Source organism: Lonchura striata, chromosome 9, assembly GCF_046129695.1.
Source record: "Lonchura striata isolate bLonStr1 chromosome 9, bLonStr1.mat, whole genome shotgun sequence".
NCBI lineage: Eukaryota > Metazoa > Chordata > Aves > Passeriformes > Estrildidae > Lonchura > Lonchura striata.
The window spans coordinates 18520641-18540622 of NC_134611.1; the positions used below are offsets into that span (position 1 = coordinate 18520641).

Consider the following 19982-nt stretch of genomic DNA (forward strand, 5'->3'; position numbering starts at 1 on the left):
GAGGGGAACCGTGACCTGAGGGGAACCGTGACCTGCGGGAACCGGGACCTGAGGGGAACCGGGACCTGAGGGAACCGGGACCCGCGGGAACCGGGACCTGCGGGGAACCGGGACCCGCGGGGCTCCGGGACGGGCTCCGGCCAGGGAGGGTTCCCAGGGCGCAGCGGAGGCTCCCCGAGCCGCACCCTGCCCGCTGCCGGCCCCGCCGCGGCACTCCCGGCCAGGCGACACCTGGGCATCATTCCTTACCTGCCCGTGTCCCGCTGCGGCGGCCGCGTCCCCGCCCTCTGCCTGGGATGTGCATCTGTGCCTCAGCTACGGAAATGCACATCCGAGCAGCCTTATAAGACTTTAAGCTCTTTGCTTGTAAAATAGGTATTTTCTGAAATCAAGGACTCCCAAAAATAGGGCAATGAGACGAATAAAAATATACATGAAGCAGACCTTTTTCTAAAAATTTGTAATCTTAGAAAATACCCCCAACATTTGCCAAAACATCACCTCCAAAGCCACACACAGAGCAAATGTCAAATCATAATGTCAGTGTATTGATCTTGAAAATACAAAAAGTGAGACATTTTCTTGTCCTTCTGTAATCTTGCTTTTAGTTGTATCAGATTTTTATCAAAGTGGTCAAAAATGATGCTTTGATAGAAAATATAAGATGGGATGTGCACAGACATTACTTTGTAAAAGTAAACATCCCTCTGGCAGTATTCTGTGGCACAGAGCATATGCATTTCCTCTTGGGAAGAGAAACACTGCCACCTAAGAAAAGTGCCCTTCTAGAGAATTTTCACCATTTCTAAGAATGACCTATACAATATAAACAGAATAGTAAAAGGCAAAGAGCTTGGAAAATTATTTTATTATACTTTGGTGGTGTGGCTTACTGCAGATGAAGACAGACAGGTTGTTTGAACACTCCTGGGCTCCCTCAAATACAGTCCGGTATCACCTTGCTGAGCATACTTTGAAATTATAATAGATAGAGGTGTATCAATATAAATAAAGAGTGCTTTTCCTAATGGTAAAACTGTTATTTTTTACCAAAAACAAAACAAAACAAAACTTCACTGAACATTTTAGGTTTAATTTTAAAAATCAAAAATTATCTAATAAATTTTGCAAAAAAAATGGAATTTCTAAGATGATGAAATGCTGATTATAATTTAACAGTAGCCATTCAGAAGACACGCTATAGTAGATTTTTTTCAGAAGTTACAAAATATATACAGAATATATCATCTTAAGATGGCTTTGGCATTAGCAATGTTAACTGAAATACAGAATTTAAAGTCAAAACTACTTTAGGTAGCTCTTACAACGATTTTCACAATGGCTGTAACGGAAACTGTTCTGACTATATGCATCATATACAATATGCTGTCTTATACACCATTTCCAAAATAGTACACAAAAATATTTTAAACAAGAAATCCACATAAATAATATTTTCAATTATGTGAAGTATGTGACCAACGGTTTAAAATAAGTACCTTTACAACAGAAACAAATCCTGATGTAACCAGCACATACAGTCTGAAAGATAAAAAGGGATTCAAATAATCTCTGCTAAAGCCACAAGCACCCTGTGTTATGAAGAGCACCAAGGCAACATGGACAGGAAACACAAAGAGGTAGTGTGCCATCTGTTCAGATGTGTGTGTCCACAAAGGACTGGAATAAAGCAATGGTTAAGACAAGAAGACTTATTGTACTGTGGCATGATTCACTTTTCATATAAAAGCTATTGCACATTTAGGAGCATTAGCAAGTATTGCTCCTCAGTATCATACATCTCCTCCAGCTTTCCTCAGGATGGTTTTTGTGCAGTGCTGTTAAAAAGATTGCTAAGAACACTTGATTGTCCTGAAAAACTCCAGATACTGTATTCCAGATAATTATGCAAGAAAGCACCAAGAAATTTAAATACTTTAAGAAAACTGCTTTAGTATTTTCTTTCTTAGATTTTTTTCAATGTAATTTCTCCTTAGGAGGAAGTCTTTTTCTTCCTGAGGTTCTTGAACCAACAACACTTGAAATGATTCTTCTGTTTCCTAGTAATTTTGCCTGCAATGGATCATTACTTTTGTATTCAATCTGTGCAGTAACACCATGTTGATGCAACAAGAAACCTAAGACAGAAATCTTAAAGGAAGCATACGGAGCCACTTTCTATGAAGTGCTGCTGTCCTGGTTTGAGGCGAGGAAGTGCATTAACTTGAACAACTGGAAGCTGATTAGTGTCCTGAGTGTGAAAAAAGAACTGTGTCTTATGCCAGCTGCCATCTTCAATCTGAAACACACAGGAGAAGCATCTTAGAGTCATATAAAAGATGAGCTTCAAAAGACAATTTAAAGTTGTGCTTACAGAGTGAAAGAGAAGTAGTGCACAAAAACATTTATTCTATCAGCAGTTCCTAATGAAACTGTGTAATTTAACAAATGCCATTTCTGAAGCCCGAATTTTCATTTTGAGGGTAACTGTTTCTAAATTTTCCTGGAGGATCTCCCTATTTCTGTGCTGATGTGTCTGCAGTGTTTCTGTACAGTCTCAAAATACACGAGACACAATGCAAACAGCAAGTATAGATACCCTGTATCACTGCAATTGCTTTTACCCTTGAAGAGATGATGAATTCAGTATCTAAAGGCTGGCATATGTAGAACTTTAAGGGATGTGAATCTAAAAGATGTTATTTATTTGCAGAAGGTTAGTAATGTCTAAACAGTATCTCTGACATCACTTTAATAATGTGATGCTAGAAGGTATTTACCATGCATTCGTCCAGAAGCACTTTAGGTTCCAGTAGTGTATTCGCTTTAAATATTTGACCATTCCATCCTTTAAAGGAAACTGATGTCTTCCGGCCACCTGCTCTAGTTAATCCCCACGTTGGTGTGTTTAGACAATGGACTGTGATGCTGTGGGTTGCTTCTGAGCTCAGTAAATGAAGGAAGTTCATCTGCACTTTTCCAACACCGAACTCCAGCTAAATTCCGAGAGAAAAGCATTGTTAGACTTACAGCTGGACTGTGCTGAATGGCCCCAGCAACACAAAGTGCCATGGACATGACAGTGTGCTGCTCAGGCACGGGAGCATGTATACATGTTTATGTTGGGGTCAGTGCCAAAGAGCACGATTTGCATTCCTCAGGGAGATGTTAGGTCCTATTACAGTCATTGCTATAAACAGAAGCTTTCATAGAACATTTTCAAAGCTTAAATATAAACATTTGCTGATGCTTACAACACTGCTGAAGCACAGCTGGTCAGAAAACAGTATTTTTAAATAAGGAAACTGAAACAAATGCTTGTGTGATTCAAACAAAGATATTATCAGCAGGAGTGTTTTAACTGAAGCCACATCATTCTGCTGTTTAGTCTTCCTGAACCACAGGTTCTGGCAATACTGATAGTCCATTACAAATGCAAAATTTCATCAGCGTACTTTGATTTTAGACAGAAAATACAGTAACTCATTATACAAGAAGAACTTCTCCAAGACTGTGTCATATTCAGGGATCTTCCAAAAGTAGGAATGCATACGTGAACTTCACAGTATTTCTGAAGCTCTTCAAAGACTACAGTGTATATACAGAACTTCACAAACATAAAATTTCTATTCCCAAGAGTTCAAGAACTACATGTAAAGAGGAGCAAGAACTAATGATGTACAGAAAACTAGTCCCTCCCTAATGGCATATAAAAGTTCCTAAGCATTGGAAAGCAGTAGTAATTTTCATTCTTTTATTGTAACAACCTCAGTATCTCTGTGCTTAGGTGTCCTGAGTGATGAGATACTAATATGGCTTAGAAATATTTCAGGCTTACTTTTATGCCTTATATAAGAAAGTATAAAGCAAAACAAAATAATTCTATCAGCACAGATAGAGTTTCACACGGTGAGAATTACTAACATATGTAGTCTCCAGAAAATCTGTAATTTCTGTACCAGAATATATAATGTCCTTCCATAAAGATGCACAATAATGCCACCCTGAAATCTAACTCTTTTTAATGAGTTATGTAAATAAGCATGCATTTATTTGGAGTTCAAGCACAGACACAGCATTTCTACAAGCAATGCATACCTTTGTCACAGACAGTGGTGTTAAACATGTCTGACCACCTGCAGTGAAGTTGCAGAAAACTTCAATGGCATCAGAAGGACATCCAATATTTGGGTCAATCCAGTATTTTCCTATCAGTATATCATTCCAGACAGAAAATAAAACCAAAATATAATTACTACTAAGAAATTTGCTACAATATTCATACTTCTTGGCAAACATTACATATATTATCACTATACCTTCACAAGGAAATGAAAGGAACATGAAAATGTTTTCACTATTAAAATTACACTAATAATAGATACTGAGAAAAATTACCACAATAAATCACTTCTGACTACAATTACACTGACAGCTTTAAATAGGAGGTTTTTTTTGAGGTTTTTTTTTTTTTTTTTTTTTTTAAATATTGATTCAGGAACTCCTGAGATACAATGACTGTCAGTGTATCTGACAGTGGTAATGTACAGTATGTAATTTTTTTCATCAGGAATCTTGAATCTTGCAAGATTAGCTATAAATAATTGGAAAACTTCAAACCACAAAATTGCATTCAGTTTCAAATTTTCTGCATAAATCTGTTTATTGATAGATATTTTCTGTCTAATATTTATATATTAGATAGCTACATACTTCTACCTTTAAAATTCAGAAATTTTATCTTAACGATTAAATAAATATATTTGTGACAGGCAAGAAAATACACTAAAAAAGAGTAAAAACATAAAATCTATCAGATCAGAACTTTAATGTAGAAAGCAACATTTGGAAGGAGCACCTTTGAAAGGTACTTGTGTGAAAGTGGGCACTTACCATCGGACACTTTATGTTCACAATGAAGCAAATCCCTGCAGATGCGTGCTGGGTTGTCCCGTGTGCCAAGGGGGTTCTTGATGCTGTGCAGTAAATTGCTAAGGTAGTGGAGCGTTTTGAATATCTCTGTACTGTGATCTAGTAAAGTTACTTCAGTATTCTGGTATTTCTGCCAAGGGCCATTAGCAAATGTGTTACCACAAAGAAGTGTCACAAGAACAGTATATGCATTAAGAGTCAAATGTCAAATGGCCATTGAATAGCCAGACAGAATCAAAGTGTTTGTATGAATGCAATCAGCTGTGTAAAACAACGTAAGGTAACATATCCCAATGAGCAAATTAGGATATTTTACTAAAATTGTCAGAGCAGTGACCTTAAGGCAGGTTTAGGTCATGCAAATTTGTCATTATGATCTATTGACATAAAAATATGGATACAAGGGGCAAAAAGGAAAATCTGGTGCATTTTTAAACTTAGAGGTTTCAGATTTGAAATAGTGAAATTAGGCTTAACCTAAAAAATAGATGCAAATTTAATTGACTTCACCCACATAAAGGATTTCATGCCACCAATGCAGCCAGACATCTGTTGACATTTTTTAAAATCAAACCCTAAATGCTGCTATTGTTTTCTATGTCTGAACAGATATAGTCCACCATGTGGACTATAAATTTTCACTACTACCAATCATCACAAAGGTAGAAGTCTTGCTGAGTCTCTTAATTTAATTTCAACTCCATCCTGTAAATCCTAGCATGTTTCATTACATTCTATAATTACTTGCTATCCATTATTAATTTAAACTAAGTCTTCAAAAAGAAACCCTGTTATGTCCTCAAAAAATAAAATTATAATTGCGTTTCCTGTATGACAACATAAATACATTTAAATATATACCTCCATCTGCAAGGCAGCATTTGACTCAAACAAAGCTTGAACAGCAGCATTGAGATCCACTTGTTTCTAAAAAACAGGTATTTCAGAATATAAAAAGATGAACAAGAATATGCAAAAGTGCAGGTGGTAAATTCTTTGAACAGTGGAACAAGGAGTACATTTCAAGAGGATTGTGTTATTTTCCCTGTCAATAAAGCACTGGTTAAAGTAGGTTAGGAGTGTTCCAGAATTTACCCTTGTTCCTGGTGGTCCAGGTGGTCCCTGGAAAATAGGAAAACAGCTATTAGGTGCTTCACATCTTTATATAGTGCAATCAAAATGTAAAAATATAGGCACAGTTTTTTATGCACTTACAGGTGGCCCAGGCTGGCCCTGCTGTCCCTGAGGCCCCTAGAAGAAATGGAGATATAATGAAATGGTTACACATTAAAATCTCCGGGTTTACATTTATGTATTTATTTAATCACAAACATGTCCCAATGTGTATAAGGAAGAAGGTGTGATATCAGCTATGGCAAAGTTGTGGATTATTAGTTATTGTTAAAGCACACTGCTCCATTTACATATGAATATTCATGTTGGAATTCCTGTGTTGTCTGGTTCATTGTTTCTCCAATTACTTCTGATATGAAAGGAACTTTAAAAGTCATTTAAATATTAATATATAATGTGCTATACATTGTGCCAGTGTTACATGTATGCTGATGAGATAAGTACTAGAAGAGGTAAATAATGTTATCAGTAATTGCAAAAAACTAACTGATCAACTTTAATCCATGAGTATTTGCCAGGCTTTTATCAGTTTAATTTATCAGCAGTGTCAATTTTCAGCCAAAACATGTTGTGTTCATTGTTTTACAGTGATAGGGCAGATTTCCTCTTTATTCAAGAAGTTATGCCCTCATTTTAGTGTGTAGGATGGTTGCAGAGGAGAGGAGGAGAAGGAACTGCTTTTCCCTATTTTACAGCGCCTACAATGCACATAACTCTGTGTTTCAGGCTGCCTTAGGATTGAACATGGACCTTTCCAATACAAAAAACCCATCTGAACCATTCTTTCTTTATTCAGCTATTCACATTAAGCTGGAATGGCTGTGGACATTTATTAACATGCAGTGACACTTGTGTCTCTGTTAGATTCTTATCTTCAAGCTCTATATACTCGAAGGTTCTAAGAGTAATTGCAACAGACAAATGATCACAAGGAAAAGAATAGGTGGCAATGCCTTAAGAAGAGAAAAAGAGAAGGAATGAAAGGCATGGGCTAGGTCTGCACCTTGAATTACTAAAACCCTTTCAACACAGCTAAGTCAATTTAAGCAGAACATTCTTTTGTCAGCGCTGCTTGTACCAATTACTTGAGCACAATAAGCTGCTCCAACAAAAGCCCTCATACGTCAGAATGGTCACGCTAGTACAAAATCTCTGCCAAAAGAGAAATAATCTGATGTGACGTAGTCACACTGACAAATGTTGTGAAACTGATCTAGTCAAATAGGAATTAAGCTGTAAATCACTTGATATAGTAATAACAAGTGTTTCTGCTGTGAGATTTCACAAGCAAGATCTGTGTGTCACTTCATGCTACAACTGCTGAACTCAGGTTGTGTTCAAGCTGCCAAAAGCAAGGACAGCTGGAAATGGTTAAAGAAAGACCAGATTCAATCTAATAATAATTCATGTATATTAAAAAAAAAAAAGGGATCTCAAACCAGATAGAAGCAATATACCTAAGTCACTGAGGCTGCAAATTTATCAGTTCTTAGGTCCTAAGGCAGAGCATGTGGTAGTGCCAGGGAATGCATCTGCTGGGGTTACAGTGACAGCTGCACAAGTGAAGTGTGTCTGCACATACCTGCCCTGGCCATGTCAAGGGGCTCCAATGCTGGATTATGAAGGATGTGGAAATTGGGGGCCATCAAATTAGTCCAAGCACCTGCTCTATGCAAGGCTATATTGATGGACTGCAAATGGCTTTCAGGGAAGATCCATGTCTTGTATGTGTTCTTTGGAGAATAGAGGAAATTCAAAACTGAATTAATTTCTGGATGTTTAGGTAGATGATTTTCTGATACTTAACCAAGAAGACCTTAATAAGATATGGATTGTAAATATTGTGAGTTTTTCAACTGGTACATCCTGACCCTATTTATTTTTCATCCCCTTACACCTACAGAAGGGACTGGAAGCCATCCTTTAGGTAGATATTTAATGATTAACATCTTTATAAAAGATGTTACTCATTAATGTTGGCAAAAGGAAATAGAAGAACAAGTAATTTCAGCATATGCATTACTAATAGTATGGATATTCCTGTGGGTTCTTTGTGAAGTAACTAGCTGTCATTACTTTTCTGAGTTTGATTATTGCCCAGCTTGACAGTTTCTTTTAAATCCTATTATACTATTAAATATGCATAAAATATTGGTTTTATTCATTATTAGAAAACTGATCTGAGTTTACACAGATTACATTCACTATTTTGGCATAATTTCTCAGCTGTTGCAAATCAGTTGGGTTTCACAGAGCTATACTGTTTTATGCCAGCTGGGAAGGCTGACTCTGCATTTAATTAATCAGGTCAGGTGTTCAGGTGCTGTTAGACTGCTCCAGGACACCTTCAGTCTCATGTGAATATATTACTGGCCTGTCTGATCATGCTTTGCCAAGTACGTTTAGTATAAAACGAAAGAGAAAGTGTGAAAAAGAATCTTGAGAAACAAATTTGACATTGTAAGGATATATTTGTTTATCTTGGTTCAGGACTTGATTATGCAAATACCAAATCAAGGAAAGGTACAAAGTCTTCAACAGTTTGTCCCTAAGTAACCACTGCTCTCAGATGAATAGATGTCCTTGTTCTGAATGCTGAGATTTAGACATTCCAGTATATTTTTCAGATGACTGAATGCTTCAGTTAATGTTCCATGTTCTTGGCACATGTCACCATTTTAAGACTCAAGAAGTCTTGGACAAGAGCAGTTCTAATTTATAGTGGTTTCTGAGATAGAACTGAATGTTTTAAAAATAAAAACCTGCACTGTTCAAATGAATTTAAGGTATTTTGCAAAAGAGGAACGTCATTTGTCTTGATCCACTGTCTCCTTGCCAGTAAAACCCATGAGAAAAAAAAGAGGTAAATAGTGAATGCTGTTTCTGAACTACTTTGTGGAATATCACATTTCTTAAATGCATTAAAACTTCAGAGAGCTATAGATATCAGATATCTTTACAAATCTTTAAAATATAATGATACTGCACAGAGTAGGGATTTTACCAATGTTCTTTCTTTCTGCTGCAGAGCAGAAAAATGAGGCTAAATTACACTTTTCATGGACTAAGTTAATTGCTAAATGTTTTACTGGAATGTATGGGATTACTGTTACAAATCTACTTAACTTAACCTTTGGTTGCATTAGAATTTAAGTGAGAAAAGTGTTAATTCCAGTTCATGAAAACAAAAGCAGAGACTAAGCTAGTTAGTTTCAGAGTGTTCTTAATTCTTTAATCACTCCATTTGATGAAACAGAAGTTCAAAGGCCAAAATCCCAATCTTTTACTAATGCTGAGAGGCCCTGATTTTACATACAATAGAACATACACTTAACTATGAAAGCATGAACAATCCCAAGGACATTCACATTTTCTAAGCATTTTTAAATTCTTGGGGAGAGTATTTTTCACAAAGAATGTGTGCTTTACCACTGGCCTCAATAAGAAGACATGATTTTGCATACCATGTCTTTCTGGGGATAAAAGGACATTTCTTTCTAGAAATGAACCCTGTAACCCTGATAGACTGAAAAATATAACTAAATATACTACAAAAAGGTTAAAATTTATGTGATTCTAGGAAGAATGCCAATATAAATTTAAAAGGTATAAATTAAAGCTCAGAATACACAGTTGGATGAAAAAAAACTTTGGTCTCCTTTGTATGTGAAAGCAGTTGGAAATAAATCCCTTTCTTGGGAAGTAATGCCACTGTATATGACTTAAAATTAAACAGTCTTCTTCTGAAAACAGCCTTACTAGATTAACTCATCATGATGAATTCAAGAACTTATTTAGGAAATAGCTTCTTAAACACCAGCACCAATAATGGAAACAGATGTTTCTTGTTCACTATTCTGGGTGGTTTTTTAAGGATTATTTTTGGATTTTTTTTTTTAAGTGTCAGCATTTTTAGCTCTATGCTGTCATAACAATTGTTATGAACAAACAGTAGAAAAATACAGCTAAGAAAGATAACAGCAAATTGAGAAACTAGTTTTCCTCTTATTCTGAGATAGCAATTGCCTCAAGAGCATTAGAATCAAAGAGGAGAGTTCTCCAAGACACAGAAAAGAAGCTTCATTCCGAGCTTTAGCTCTTTATAATGTTTTGAATATTTAAATTTATTTTACAAAACTTTTATAAGGCGGTTTGATTGAATTTTTGGAGGTGGCTGCTAAAAGCAAAATACAATGAGAAACTAAATAATTTTAAGTGAGATGGGGTGAAAGACAGGGTAAGAGAAACAGGAACATGATCACATCTGCTAGTTATTGGAAAATGAATTATACAACTGTCACAGAAGGTAATATCACAGTTATTAACTTTGTGTTCATAAATTTGCTGTAAATATGGTAACTTAATGACTTTTCACATAGCCACAATTAATTGAAGACTTAGCTGGCTCAAAGACAAATTTAATATTAAATCCAACATTCACAAATGTATGACTCTTGCTGAAAAATGAAGAACACCAAATTCATAACCCATCAGTGCTGCCCATAGCTCCTGCAGTTGAATTGCACTGCATGGACACCCACCTGCAGGTCCAGGCTTCTCCTGAGTTCTCCCTTTCTGGACCAGAAGATCCAGATCTATGAACATGTGCATGCTGTGAGGTGCTAGATCTTTGACAGCAAATGTGGCACAAGATTTTCCTTTTAGATCTGAACATGGATAGATTCGGAGTATGCTCCAAACTGCAGCTCACATTCACTGGGAGTATCTGCTTAAGTCAACTTGAACAAGAAGGTCAGACTTCTAACCCTGGCTACCAGCTTTCTCGGGCAGTGCTCTCCAGGAGCACGACACGACTGCCTGGCATGCAGAGCACACATGAGTACATTCAGCCTAACAAAGGAACAGATTTTACACAGCCAAAAGAATGAAAGCACAAAAGTTGTTTCATCTTACCATTTCACCCCTCGTGCCCTTTTCACCTCTTGGTCCCTGTAAGAGAGGGCAGCTGTTAATCTGATAAACTTTCTAGCTGCCTAGGACTGAAATAAGCAGATTAATATCCATGAGAATTATACTGCTCAAATGAAAAATTCAGTCTTATCTGTGGAAGTATTTACAGCTTTGGGGGTTTAATTTTCCTGTACTACTAGAAATGAAATTAATTGAAAACATCTTGTGATTCCTATATGTGGAAAGCTGTGTTCTTCAGCTTGTATGTTTTCTCTCAGGAATTTTAACTGTTGTCTGTCGATCATCTGTGTTCTCCACAATTTCATCCATGTGCTTCACCATCTTTAGAGAACAAAATTCAATACTCTCCATCACTGAAGAAATACATTCACCATATATATGTTTTTATTATGTTATTAGTTCTACTCTCATAACCAGATTAGGCATGATTTTTCTGTCCCCATTGTTGACTGGTTTTGCACTTGAATTGTGTTACCAACAATCTTAAAATTCTTCTCTGAAAATATTTTGCATCTTATGGCCGCATTTCTTAACATGTAGAAGTAGTCTTCAACTAAAATTCCTTCTTGATGATAATGGCAAACTTCAACATTCAATATGAAGGCTATTGAAAGCCTTCTTACAAGTGCACACAACTGTAAAGTTTTTCTCCTCAGTGCAATTGAGAAGAATGGAGCAAGACAAAGTACTGATTTTTCCAACAAGTGGAAAGAATTATAGAAGGGACATTCCCCTTCTTTCTATTGCACTTGTAAATATTTGCATTTATTACTTTTATAGTACATTTACTATTTTTATGATTATTTTGATTTTTTCACATTCTCATTTACTCCAAGTCTACTTGATCAGGCAGAGGAACCTTCATGGTACAAAGAGTTTCTAAAACTGCCTTGCATGGTTGGGTGGTCTGGAGACATGAGCCACGGGGTTCTCTTGCAAAACAAATCTGGCTTTGGTACCATGAGTGTGACAAGAGATAGAAACAGGGATGAGGGCAGAGCTCTCCCATGCAGGGAGCTTGGGGTGCATTAGAAGTTGTCAGAGAGGCCACAGTGATTGAGTTGTAGCAGGGACCTCATCAGCACCTGGAACAGCCTTACAAGGCCTCACAGGCACTCCCAGAGTGTCTAGAGGGCCACTCTGGAGAGTTCAGCCCACAAGAAATAAAAAGCAAACTATATGGAAATTCAATGTGCATACTCTGCAGATATATCTCTGACCAAAGGCTGAGGAAGAATATCCAGGTGGGAATTACTGTGTGCTGTTTTACACCTTGGCCTGCCCACACCCCTGTACCCATGCTCTCTGCATGCTGTACTTAGCCAGAAGGCCATTGCAATTACTTTCTTGTCACTGGTTTTGGTATTTTTTTTTTTTTTTTGTACTACAGATGCTGGAGTCGCATTCATTAACTTACCAGCACAGTATAACAAGGAAGATCCTGTTAGTGGCTATTTGCAGACAGAAAAATGAGAAGGTTGCTAGTTGAAAAACAAGATGATTAAACCAAAGGGTAATGAAATAAACAAATTACACAAAAGTGAAGGGAAACTTACAGGCCTGCCAGTTGAGCCTGCTATGCCTTCTTGACCAACAGGGCCAATATATCCCTGTAAACAAGCAAAGAATTTATTAGTTCATCGTGCTTCCAAAATGAAGAAAATCCTCATGACAGGTCCTGATTTAAAGTTGCTCAGTACACAGACCTGTCAAATATCAAAAGATCATGGTGATATTCTCTAAATATTGAGTGCACGTTACAACAAAATCAGTAAGGTGAGTATTTTAGTAATTTGTAATACTTGTGCTTGGAAAGCACCCATACATTCTTTAATGTGAAAAGCAATGCACTAGAAACAGTGGAAACTTAAGTACTCTGATTACAAAAGACCACATATTTATTGAGTTACAACCATTTGTATATTGAGCTATATTACTGCCCACAAGGACTTTTGTAAGGTTGCCAGTAAGTGCTGCCAAAATGCCACTTTTCAGTTCCATTTCACTTAGAGCAAACTGCTTGTGTCCAGTGTTTATCTCATATAGGAATGTTCAGAAAATTAAATTTGCTATTAGAACAGTCCCCTAGAGCTGCTGCTCTGCATCTGGTTGACTGAACAAATTCAGTTCTGTGATGGCAAAGGTGGCAGTGAGAGGACATGTTGTAGTAAAGCCCCCCATGCTTCAACCTTTCACACTTGATGCAAAAAATGCTAACAACGTTTCCACATTTTTTTGGTGAGTAGTAAAGCAGAATGTCATGAGGAATGAGCTAATGAAAGTTAAGAACATTTTAGATGAAAAGAAAATCTTCATTAAAAAAAACTACCTACTAATCAATAATGCCTGAGCACCACTGTGGCAAAGTTTGAGCCCTATTTACTTTTGCTGTAGACAGTCACACAATCAGCAGGGTTGCCAATTAGAAGAATGTTCAACTCCAGTAGACAAAGAAATACAAAGTCACAAAATTACACTAGGGATCCACACTTAGCAGAGCTTGATTTTTACTTTCAAGATTAAGGGCCCAGCTCTGTTTGTGTGTCTGTATGCACAATGCAACCACAGCAATGCTACATCTAGACTCAGACAGAAAGGTTTGGGTAGAGGCTTCTGGCCTTGTTAATAAGAAGAAAGATTATTCTCTATGTTAACATGTGCCATTTTCACACCATTCCAACAATCTCTTTCATGTAGTGAAACACTTACAACTTGGCCTGTTGGACCTTTCGGGCCCAGAATTCCAACTAAGCCAATATCCCCTGCAGGACCCTGAAAATGCAAAGAAGCAATTTAATCAAATTTGGAAATCAGCAATCCACCTGTTTCAAACTCTTGTAATCAGTGAAAGTAAGATAATTTCTAAGAGCAGTAAGAGTGAAAATATCAAGTGCACTGACCCAGAATGATTGTCCTTAGACAGGGAGTACACAGTTCTGCCTACCATGTTCCAACAATTCAGAGATATTTTGAACAAATTAGTGTTAAAGCTGATTAATTCTATGCTTTCATAATGTTCTCACTCTGTAAATAGCTTACAATCTAAGAGAAAAGAACGAGCACATACTTTTGGACCTGGGAATCCTTGAAACCCCATTAAACCTTGATCTCCATCTTCTCCCTGTAATAGGAGCAGGCATCCTTACCATTAGTTCACGTTGCTAACTCTTGGACTACTTGTTTTGCATCAACCACTGTGATTACATACAATCTGTCCTTTCAGCCCAGTGCCTCCTGCTGGTCCTTGGTCCCCTGGTGATCCTGGAAGGCCTCTTTTGCCTCGCTTTCCTGGATGACCTAGAAGCCCTTTCTCACCCTGTCAATAAGAAGAAAATATATCTTTTAATACAATTATGGAAGTTACAGATGCAAATACAGGTTTTCTGTTCTTCCATACAGGTTTTCTGTCAGAAGCATGGAACTTGCTTTCTCCTTAAGAAATAGATTTATTCCATTCATTTTATTTCCTGCAGGAAAATAATGAAACATACACTGAAATGCAAATGTGATTTGACTGCTTCTTGAATTGGAAACATAAAAACCATACATGTTGGATCAATTCCAGTATGGTATCTCTCCATGTAAGCAGTAAAATTCACAAAATTAAATACAGAACAGAGAAGTTAAAAGTAAATTTTGAAAATAATCCTCCGAGCAAGATACAGCATACTTATCGAACTCCCTGCTGTTAGACTAAAAATCCACATTGATTCAAATGGAAACTAGACAATCTGCCTGGAAGATGGAGCACACTCAGATTTCTTTCTTTCTGAAAGGGCTAAACAAAACCAATATAAGTGTGATAAATAATATACTTATTAGCCCTCAAACCTGCAACTTGAGCTTGAAGTTATGATAATTATTTATAATAGATTACTTAGATATTTAAATAATTGTGACTGTTCTAGTAGATAGAGAAGTTTAGAAATAAGTCAGGAAACATCTGACCCTAAAGCTGGAGTGAATAAATACAAAGTGTTTTGATGACTTCTGGAGTTGGGAATAGCATTCATGTGGATGAGATCTCTATTTTCAAATTACAGTTTATAGAAATGTGGTAAACACAATTTGTAATCTTACCCTTCCAATAAGACTTGATGTCTTTTACTCACATAAAAGTAGTATGGTGGCTCCTCAGCCACCAAATGCAGTGTGAAGAATAAGCAGTATCAGCAAAACTGTACTTAAACAACCAGGTCCCATTAATGTACCTACCTTTAGTCCAGGTGCTCCCATGGGCCCTGGCATGCCTGGCAATCCCTTGGGACCTCGAGCTCCAGGATAACCTGCTAGACCTGGTAGGCCTGAGTTTCCTTTATTGCCCTTAACAAATTGAAAATAATGATTTACAAGTAGAACAGCCAAGCAAACTTTTTCATTGTATGCTGAAACAGGCAAATAACATAAAATCAGCCAAAAGCACTTAATGCTGTCTGTATATATGGACACACAATGATAGAACATCAAATTCTATAGAAAGACAATGATCAGCAGTATAATGTGGATTTCTGCTAATATTCCAAAAGTAAAAGGCTGAAAACTGTTTGAACTTCACAGTATTCACCTTTCAAGAAAAAGTAACTCAACATGAAACAGAATGAGACTAACTTCCCAAAGAAATATTCAAAATTCAACATGTTTTCTAAGGATCAGGCACCCTGGTAACACTAGTATAGCTGTAAAGATTCTCACACAATAACATTACCAGATGAAGAAAGATCAGAACATTTGTTAGGAAAATAACATCAACCTATCAACAAAAGCAACTATTTTAAATGAAAAAACATGTTAGTGAGTACATGGGGTTAAGCCACTTTTGACATACTACAAATGGAAATTTGCTACCATGTAAATGAATATTTCTCTGATGTAATTTAATAGAAATATAAGCATATATAAATATTCCTTATTTCCTATGACATTCAGTTAAGCACTCATGAAAATAAAAGGGTTGAAGAAAACATGATTTTTGTAGTGCATGTCATTTTCTGGGCTTTTGCATATGATGATGTGGCTTATAGATTGTTTGACTTACAAACTTACATAGCAAAAGTTCTGCTCTTTTTATTCATTGTGGCAAAAATCAGTTATAAGCCTCCCTTTATTACAAACTGTAATGGGGTAATGGAGTTGTCTTTACTACGATTGCATGAAATTTTAAGTGGAAAGGCAAAAATGTAAAAATTCTTTGGGGTCATTCTCCTGAATCCAGCTCCAAAGAATTTTAAGAACTTGGAAGAGGTTCATGACCTGAGACTGAAGAGGCTTGAGTAGGGTGCACCTGCCCCCTATGGGTAACTTGTTTAATTTTCTCTTTGTTCAACTAGATTGGAAATTTATATCTGAAACAGCCTCAAGGGGCCTCATCCAGCACCTTGGCTAATTCCTAACACCAAATATTAACTTGTTTGTCTTTTATAACATTTACTGGTCCGTTTGGGTAGAACTACTGAGAAATTCATACTGGAAATCAAAGTAATCAGACTTTCAACGATGAGAACTACTCAAGGAATCTCCCCCTCTCTGGAGGGACCAATTGAAGAGCTGTGTCACTGCTCCCAGTGGCAGCAGGTCACCACCTCTGGCCCACAGCAAAGAGCAGTCAGAGAAAAAGCCCATTTCCAAGAATGCTTTTAGATACCTCACATACCTAATGCTCTATTTCACTGGTTTTGAACAAAGCTTCATAGTTATTTAGGTAGAGAGACATAGGTTACAAAGTCAACAGGGAAAATGGGGGATTATCTCAGACCCTAAGAGGAAATAGTTTCAGGCTAATTTTCAGGACCAGAATTGTGCAGCCTCTCTAAGAAACAACTTCCACTTAGCTGTAGTTACTACAGTCCTGTACCAATGAAACTGTTCTCGCAGCACACTTCCCTTATGTTAACTTTGTATCTTGGTTGGAATATCAGGAGCATTCCAACCAAGAGGAGGAAAAAAAAAAATAAAAAAAAAGAGGAAAATAAAAAAATTGGTCTAATTTTCAGGGAAAAAAGATATTCAGGGAACTGAGAATGGTCTTTTTAAATACCTTAACCCTGGAAAATCTGTAATGCAAAATGACAGAGGAAGTGTGGAAAGCAACTTACCTTAGGGCCAGGTTTCCCTGACAGCCCAGTCTTTCCAGGGTTCCCAGGAATGCCTTCTGGTCCAGGGTACCCAACTATTCCTTTCTGCCCTGGTGGCCCTGGTTTTCCCTAGAAAAAAATTCAAGTCAAATATAGCACTGTTTGCTCTCTTCATCCTCATTCTCCCATAACTGGATTTCAGTCACAGTAAACTCTACATAACAAAAGACCCAGTGATATGACTGAATAGTTGCAGAGGGAGCTCTGAGTTAGGATGTTTGGTTTAGAATTCTATTCATTTAACCTTAGACTTTCCCTGCCATGGGATCTGAGCAACTTCAGCTGAAATCATGGGACTGACCGCTGTGTGTGTGCCAGGCATGGAAGATGCCTGAGAGTGTTAATTCTTAAACTGAAGTGAGGAATCCTGATAAACTAATCTATTTACCCCTGGAAAAAACCCAACCATATATCTTTTCAGACTTTATTTTACTAAATGATCTGTACTGGACTTTCACAAATTTATGCTGTTCAAATTTGAACATATAAAAAATACAAATTAATAATATGGCAAGTTTGTGGTAACTGTTGCTGTATTTGCACAAAGAAGGCTGCTGCATGTCACATCCAGCAGAGGAACACTGATTTATTTCCTAACAATTATTTCCCTTTAGACTGACATAAGCTGTCTTAAAAACTGGAGTGCTCCACTAATCTCTCTATAAATGCCATTTCTCAGAAATGTTCTAACTACAACACATGTCTGAAAAAGTATTGGTGACAGCAGCCATATAGAATATAAGAAGTGTGCCATCCTAATCTTATTTCTAACTTCTGGTTGCTTAAGTATCTTCATTTGGGATGTGCTTTGAAACTTCCTCAAGTTCCAGTTTCACTGCCCTCTCCTCATTTCTGCCTATGTCCCGCTTTCCTTCTTCTCCTTTGCCTGCTGAATGATCCCTGCGGTCCTCCAAAAGAAAATGTTGAGTATTTACAAAGGACACACAGTTCCTTGTCTTCAAAAGGCTCCTCTTGTACTCTGCCCAGCAGGTACAAGCTCTGTGCAACAGCTGCTTTTCTCCAGTTACTGACAATGTTTTGATGTGAGGTAGTAAAAGTTATTTACAACATGTGCTTGTGTGGCATTATTTATTAGGGGACCAAAATAACCTTGATGCATTTTGTTCTTTGTTATGTTTACAGAACACCTACTGCTTCCTGTGCTGTTTTCTCCCTCAGGAAGAAGGGCACGCAAGTCAGCCCCTCTGCAGTAACTCAAGACAAAAACATTAAAAATTCCAGCTCAGGGCAAGCAAGAGAAGCAAATAAACCTCAAGGCATTTACCACATGTATCCATCATGGACATATGGATCCAAGCTTCTGTAGGCTGCAGCTGATCAAAGAACTGATGAACACAAGTACAGTTCTGTGCAATATAAGGTGATAACTTCCAAATGCACTCCACAAATGAGCTAATTAAATAACTTCACAAGTGGTAAGGACCTTATTGTTAGTTGCACATCATTTCCATATGCTGAGTAACTGAATATAATTCAGTACAATTTTTAAAAAATCATAAATTATTAATATTCAAAAATTACAGGGGTTCTCTTTTTCACTTCCTGGATAATAAGAAGGTTCTTTAGAGTGAACACAAAACCTTCTGGTAACCCTGACATGATTCAATTTTTGTTTTATTACTTAGTATTTTCTTTGTTTTTTCATTTGAAAATAGGCTGTAGAATTTTGCAACTTACAGGAACTCCAGGTTTGCCTGCTTGGCCTGGTGCTCCTTTCTTCCCTGTGGGTCCCTAGAAGTTACAAATATTTGTGAACTGACAAATGTCTTAAATTCAATCCCCTAAGAAGAGCTGAGGATTATTCCCCTCTAATATTCATGTTCACATTGCCTGGCTTTGGATCAGATTATTCACATTTCAGGAGACAGCAGAAAGTTTTTCAATTAAAAGCAAATACATTTTTGGCAGAATTGTGTATGTTTTTTCCCCCGTTGTGAATGAGTTTTTAAAACTTTTCCAACAATAAGCATAAAATGTTTTTCACCATGAATCTGGCAATTTCCCCTGTACCAGCCCCCCCTCTGTGAGGAAGTAGACTTTTACAGCATTTCCTGTACTCTTCAAAAGGGAAGTCATGAAAAGTAGGCAATGTAAATGCACTGAATGTCTGTGGAAGAGAATACTAGAAAACAACAGTGTCACATATCACAGATGTGAACATTTCTTTTAATCTAAGATCTACACAAAAGATAGAATTTGCTTAAAACTAGATTTTTTTTTCATCTTGACAGATCTAAAAATTGGTAGCCTTAGAAAAGTGAGAGATATTGAGCAAGTAACATTCTTGTAAGTGGTTTAGTGACACAAGAGGTCATGCACCAAGGAAGAAAAGCTCAGAATAGTCAAAAGCTTCTCAGAGAACTTTGCTCTCTGATAGGATAGTCTGCACAGAATACAAAGATTTATAGCATCAATTTTATCCTTTCTCTAAAAGATGCAGCTGCTGAAGAACAGGGACAAGAATAACACTTGTTGGCATAGAACAAGTAGAAAAAGTTTTCCAAGATTTTCCAAACTAGCTATTTCAAAAACACTTCTTAAAGCAAAAGCTATGTTATCACTACCATGCTGCATATGACACAACATGCAATAAAGTGAAAAAGCATGGATTATTTTAAGAATAAATGTTTTATAATTATGCAAATATGACAAAACCAGCAAAATGTTGCTCTCTGGCTCAATTTAACACCTTTTTTTGTTAAGAATGGCATAAAGAAGTCCACAAATCAGAACTGGAATGTGCCTATTCAAATAATACTGCTTTCATTAAGATTTCTGGATGCAAATCCAGAAATCTTAAAGTAAACCTAGCTGATTCAGCATTGCAGTTTG

General features: G+C 36.9%; 1 protein-coding gene across 1 annotated transcript in view; it reads right to left on the reverse strand.

Annotated features, from left to right (window-relative positions):
- Positions 1–850: 850 nt before the first annotated feature.
- COL24A1 (collagen type XXIV alpha 1 chain) overlaps positions 851–19982 on the reverse strand; it is a 117328-nt gene continuing 98196 nt past the window's right edge. Inside the window, exons 46-60 of the mRNA XM_021526749.2 lie at positions 18828–18881; positions 17091–17198; positions 15214–15321; positions 14207–14314; positions 14066–14119; positions 13708–13770; positions 12555–12608; positions 10981–11016; positions 6148–6183; positions 6028–6054; positions 5794–5859; positions 4894–5062; positions 4099–4208; positions 2781–2996; positions 851–2299 (exon numbers count right to left, since the gene is read on the reverse strand). Coding sequence (XP_021382424.2) covers positions 2153–2299; positions 2781–2996; positions 4099–4208; positions 4894–5062; positions 5794–5859; positions 6028–6054; positions 6148–6183; positions 10981–11016; positions 12555–12608; positions 13708–13770; positions 14066–14119; positions 14207–14314; positions 15214–15321; positions 17091–17198; positions 18828–18881 — 1356 coding nt within the window. The 3' untranslated portion in view covers positions 851–2152. The remainder of the gene's footprint in view (positions 2300–2780; positions 2997–4098; positions 4209–4893; positions 5063–5793; positions 5860–6027; positions 6055–6147; positions 6184–10980; positions 11017–12554; positions 12609–13707; positions 13771–14065; positions 14120–14206; positions 14315–15213; positions 15322–17090; positions 17199–18827; positions 18882–19982) is intronic.